Source organism: Elephantulus edwardii, unplaced genomic scaffold, assembly GCF_000299155.1.
Source record: "Elephantulus edwardii isolate Elephantulus edwardi_28Jun2011 unplaced genomic scaffold, EleEdw1.0 scaffold00015, whole genome shotgun sequence".
Classification (NCBI taxonomy): Eukaryota; Metazoa; Chordata; class Mammalia; order Macroscelidea; family Macroscelididae; genus Elephantulus; species Elephantulus edwardii.
This window is the reverse complement of record NW_006399765.1, coordinates 11,669,930-11,675,093: the sequence shown is the minus strand read 5'-3', so window position 1 is coordinate 11,675,093 and position 5,164 is coordinate 11,669,930. Positions and strand designations below refer to the sequence as shown.

Genomic DNA, 5,164 nt, shown 5'->3' with positions numbered 1-5,164 from the left:
CGAAAAACCACACAGCCCGCTTCTGACGGCCTGCTCTTTCCCTGAGGCCGCTGTTTGGGGATTTCTCTGTCCTTGTTTATAGCCAGCGTCCTCCCTACTAGACCGAGTTTATTCGCCTCCCTCTACTCTGCAGTTTCCAGCCTGTATGTGCTGTCTATACGTATTTATGGCACAAATAGGTAGCGGTTTGCGTATTTTAAAAAAGTGTTTAAGGACTGGAGTGTAAAAGCATCACATTCTCAGATGGATCTGAAAGTTCTGGAATAAAGCTAGTCCAGTGGCTAGGGGCCAAAATAGCTGTTTCGCCAAACGTGTCCACCACCGCTTGTGTCCTTTTTGTGCCTGTGTGTAAATCAACCTCTAAGCTCTTTCCGGAGCCCCATCCCCAACCCCAGGAATCCTGGAATCAGGCGCGCACGCATCTTCGCGCCTCTTGTCCCCTCTTCCAGCGGGAACCAGGTCCCTCAGAACTGACAACGAGGCTGCCGCGCGCGCCCCTTTGTTTCGTCTTTATTTGCGGATGTAATTATGCACCGCACTCTAAATTAGAGATAGATTTTTTTTCTGATATACATTTCACCTTATTCACCACGAGCACACCACACGCACAGAAGAACAGTTCCACAATCTGATAAATTGCACAAGATGAGTTTGGATTCCTGAAAACCCGCAGGCAAGCCGGCCTCCGCCGCCAGAGCCTCTCCGTTTCGCTGTAGGAAATCGCCCACCTGAAACGGATTTCCCGGCCAGCCTCTCCCGCTGCAGGGTTGAAATGTCTCCGGAATGGGAAGCGCTCTTGTTGGAAATGGCTGGACGCGGCAGATTCCGAGCACTGGATGGCTGTGAAATGTCCCCCCAAGGTCAAGTTCCCGCGCCTGCGAGCTGCGTCCCCTCTTCCTCCCTGCCCACCCCTTCGGTGGCAGGGACCAAAGGCCGCCCCAGGAAGGACAGAAAACCCTGCCCACAAATGCGCCCCCGCCTCCTCCCTCCATCGCGGGCGTTGTGGAAAAGAAAGAACAGAAACGCAGACGGGATGGATCGTGGATCCCTAGCCCCCCACCCCCCATGCCTGAATAATCAGAAACTAGGAACCAAAGATGTTGAAAGCTTGGCTTCCCAAGCGCGGCCGCAGGGCGCACAGGGCTGGGGAGGGTGGGACGGGGTAGGGCCGGGGGAGCGCAGGGGCGCGGCGTGGGGGGCGGGGCGCCATCGCTCTCTAGTCCTCCGCGTTGGTTCGGTAGGCCTCGATGAGGCCCTCGAGCGAGTGGATGAAGCCGGAGACGCTGCAGATGCCGCCAATGACGAAGATGGCGACGTCGAAGAAGACCTGGTGCCACAGCAGCTTGCGCCAGAGCAGGCGCAGGTGGAAGAGGCTGGGCAGCAGGAAGCAGAGGCCGGCGCCGGTGAGGCTGCCCGTGAGGCCCATGAGCAGAGCGAAGTGCGGCACGTAGATGGCCATGAGCAGCGTGAAGACCACCAGGGCGCAGCGCAGCGTCAGCCCCCACGACTTGAGGCGCCCGTCGCCGCCGTAGCAGGCGGGGAAGAAGGCGCGGCTGCCCTCCTGGAAGAGGGACTTCTCCAGCACCTCGACGGCAGCGAAGAAAGGCAGCGGGTAGGACAAGAGCGCTTTGGCCACCAGGAAGATGTTGACCACGGCGCGGATGGAGCCCGGCAGGTTGTCTGTGATGACCTCCTTGGTGTCGTCAGCCCAGGTGAGGTAGGCAACCAGCGCGAAGAGGCCCTTGAGCACGCAGGCGGCGATGTGCGTCCAGTTCATCATGCAGTGGAACTCGCTGGGCTGCTGCATGTTGCCCTCGAGCGAAGGCAGGAAGATCTGCGACGTGTAGCTGAACACGATGATGCCGATGGAGATGGGAAATTTCTTGACGTCGATGTAGAACTTGACCTTCTCCCAGGCCCAGTCGCGAGCCCGCGACAGGCAGTAGGCGATGACCAGGATGTTGATGACAAAGTGGGCCAGGGTGCACAGCAGGCTGAACTTGGATACGGCCTTGAGGTTCTTGAGGAAGGCGCAGGGCAGCAGCACGGCCGTGGCGATGATGGACCAGGACTTCTGCGACACCGGCAGCCCAGGGAAGCTGTTGTACATGAGGTTGCCGCTCACCACCACGTATAGGATGCACGTCATGACCAGCTCGATGATCTGCGCCACGTTCACCACGCGGCCGCCCAGCGTGGGGAAGCGCGGCGCGCAGCACGCATTGGCGATGGCCACATACGAGTCCCGCACGCGCACCACCTCGCCGTCCTCGTTCTCCTCGTACAGGCACGCGATGAGGATTTTGCCGGTGTAGCAGCACACGACAGCGGCGAAGATGATGAGGAACAAGCCCAGGTAGCCACCGTGCAGGATCGCGTAGGGCAGGCCCAGCACGAACATGCCCTGTGGAGACGGGAAGCAACCAGAAGGGGGCGCTCAGCGGACGCGGCTGCGGGAGAGGGTTTCTGGGGACGAGGTTTAGGGTATGGTCGGAAGGGGGCGCTAGAGAGAGTGAGGACGGTTAGGGTACTTTGGAAGCGGGTTCCGGGGACATAGAGGTTTAGCGTATGGTCAGAAGAGGGCGCTACAGAGTGCGAGGTCGGTTAGGGTACTTTGGAAGTGTGTTTCAAGGGACGTAGTGGTTTAGGGTATGGCAGGAAGGAGGCGCTACAGAGAGTGAGGACAGTTAAGGGTACTTTGGAACAGGGTTTCTGGGGATGTGGTTCAGGGTATGGCCAGAAGGAGACGCTACAGAGAGGGAAGACAGTTAAGGGTACTTTGGAAGCGGATTACTGGGGACTAGGTTTAGGGTATGGCCGAAAGGAGAGAGGACAGTTAAGGGTACTTTGGAACAGGGTTTCCGGGGACGTGGTTTAGGGTATGGCGGGAAGGAGGCGCTAAAGAGCGAGGACAGTTAAGGGTAGACGGGGGGGAACAAGGGGGCACAGTGAGTCAGCACTGGGCTGCAAACCCAAAGGTTGGTGCTTTGAACGCATCAGCAGCTCCAGGGGAGAAAGATGTGGCATTTAGCTTTTGCAAAAATTTACAGCCTCACAGAGCCTATAGGGTAGTTCTCGGTCCTGTTTGACCTTGAGTGGACGGCTGTAAGTCAGAGAATCAACTAGATGACAGTGGACCAGGAGTAAGCGTAGGCATCCTGGCTGCGCAGAGGTTAAGTGCTTGGCTGCTAACTGAAACAGCAATAGTTCGGATTGTTTTGTTTTGTTGAGGTAGACTTCCTGGCAGTCTGGGGGTTTTTTTTGGGGGGGACGGTTATTTGGAATAAATGCGCAGGTATTTAAGGGCGGGGCCGAGAAGGAAAGGTATGGGAGGTGGAGAAGGGGCTGAGACGAGGCGAAGACACAAGGAAGGAAAGGAAACGTGGAGATCCCTGGAAGTGGTCCCCTGGGAGCGGACTAGAAGTGGGACCTGAGGGAGACAGAAGTGGTGGCAGAGATGTGAAGGAACTGGCAGGCACTAATGAAGCTGCCCTCTTAACGTGTGGACATGGGGAAGGAGGGTTGAGATTTAAGCTAGGCCTGGAGGGGGTGCCAATGGGGAAACGGGCTGTCTAGGACTTCAGAGAGTCAATGGGGAAACGAGGGGGAGGAATAGGTCCAAGAAGGAAAGGTTAAGGTGTGATATAGGTAAGGGTGAAGTGGAGACACAGGGGTGCAGGAAAAGAAGTTGATACTGCCCCAGAGTCTCCTGGGGGCTGGAGACTGGTAGGGAGGGGTGGAGGGTGATACTTAGGATAATGCCACTTCACTTAGCCTTGGGTCTAAATGAAGGGCACTCAGGCTGGATGGCAGAGGCAAGCAGTAGGTGGGGTCTTCTGGGGCTGGGAGGGAGGACGAGGGGCACGCGCTGGTGGGGCGTGGAAAGACAGACTGAGCCTGGGCGATCTAGGGCCGCAAACTGTGGGGTTGGGCTGCTAAAGCTACTGAAGGTTCAGAATCCACAGAAGGAAAAGTAACGAAATCTAGGGGCCTTGGAGCCTGCAGGGCCCCAGCCTTCCGCCCTGGCCCATCTCCAGGCCTGCTGAACGCGGCCTTCTAAGGTGCCTCTGCACCGTGCGGGCGGCAGCCAAGGCAGGTGGGGGGCCCCTCAACCCCTCGTCCCGCGTGGCGGTCTTGAGGGCCTTGGAGAAGGAGGCGCCTCGGATCTGGCCTCCTAGTTCGCACTGCTTTGCATGCGGATCTTCCTCGGAGCCTAGGTTCTCCAACGATCCTGCTGAAGCCACCCGCTCCCGGGAAACCTGCGCCCTGTGCCCCAACGACCATACGCTCCCGGGACGTGGTGGGGCCAAACCGAAGGGCTCAGGGGACGCCTAGGGCTGCAGTCTCCCCCATCCGGAGAGCTACGGCCTGTCCTCCTGGGCCTGCACCTATGGTCGTTGTGCGGACTTCAAACCGGTTCGGTTCGTAGTTCAGCAGCTGTTTGGTGGTGGAGGGCAGTGGTTGGGGTAAAGTATGACAGTAAAGTGAGGCCGGAGGTCCTAATATACTGCGGTAAGGGTTTGATCAGACTGCATGTTTTCGGTGCATCCGGGATTTCGGGGAAAGCGGTGACTCTGTGTATGCATATGTAGTGTGTTTGTGTGCACTCAGGTATACCCCCCAGTGGCTACACCATTGCAGACTGAGCGCCCGTGCACGAATGTGTGTGAGTGCGCGTGTCAGTCAAGAGTGTGTGTGTTTAGTATGTACAGGTATGTGTGTGTGTGTGTGCATGCAGGTGCCTGTGGGGATAGTTGTCTACGTCTATTTATAGATGCAGGTCGTGTGCGCCTGTGCATGTGCGTTTGTTCGTGGGTGGGGGGGCGCAGTGGGCCCTTGTGCCTGCCTATGTACGTGTGTGCGCGTGTCTCAGGGGGTGGAGACTCCCAGCTCAGCAATTTCGTTCCAAAAAATGCAACTGTGACTCCATTCCGGAGACCCAGGCCGTACCATTGCCTACAATCCTTATTTTCTTTCTCCCTCAGCACCCCCAACCCCTCCCCAGTTTCATGTTCATAATTCTCCCGCTTTGGCAGGGTCTCGGGACTTGGGTCTTTGGTTGTATTCAGGCTGGCGGTCCTGCAGCTGGTGTTTTAGGAGGGCGACCCAAGCAAGGGCAGAGATATCAGTACAGGGCTGGGAAGGACAGGGGAAGGGGAATTCC

At 57.6% G+C, this 5,164-nt stretch overlaps 1 protein-coding gene across 1 annotated transcript in view; it reads right to left on the bottom strand.

The window, feature by feature from the left end:
* Window positions 1–496: 496 nt before the first annotated feature.
* Window positions 497–5,164, bottom strand: part of SLC32A1 (solute carrier family 32 (GABA vesicular transporter), member 1) — a 5,532-nt gene continuing 864 nt past the window's right edge. Inside the window, exon 2 of the mRNA XM_006881525.1 lies at window positions 497–2,404. Coding sequence (XP_006881587.1) covers window positions 1,217–2,404 — 1,188 coding nt within the window. The 3' untranslated portion in view covers window positions 497–1,216. The remainder of the gene's footprint in view (window positions 2,405–5,164) is intronic.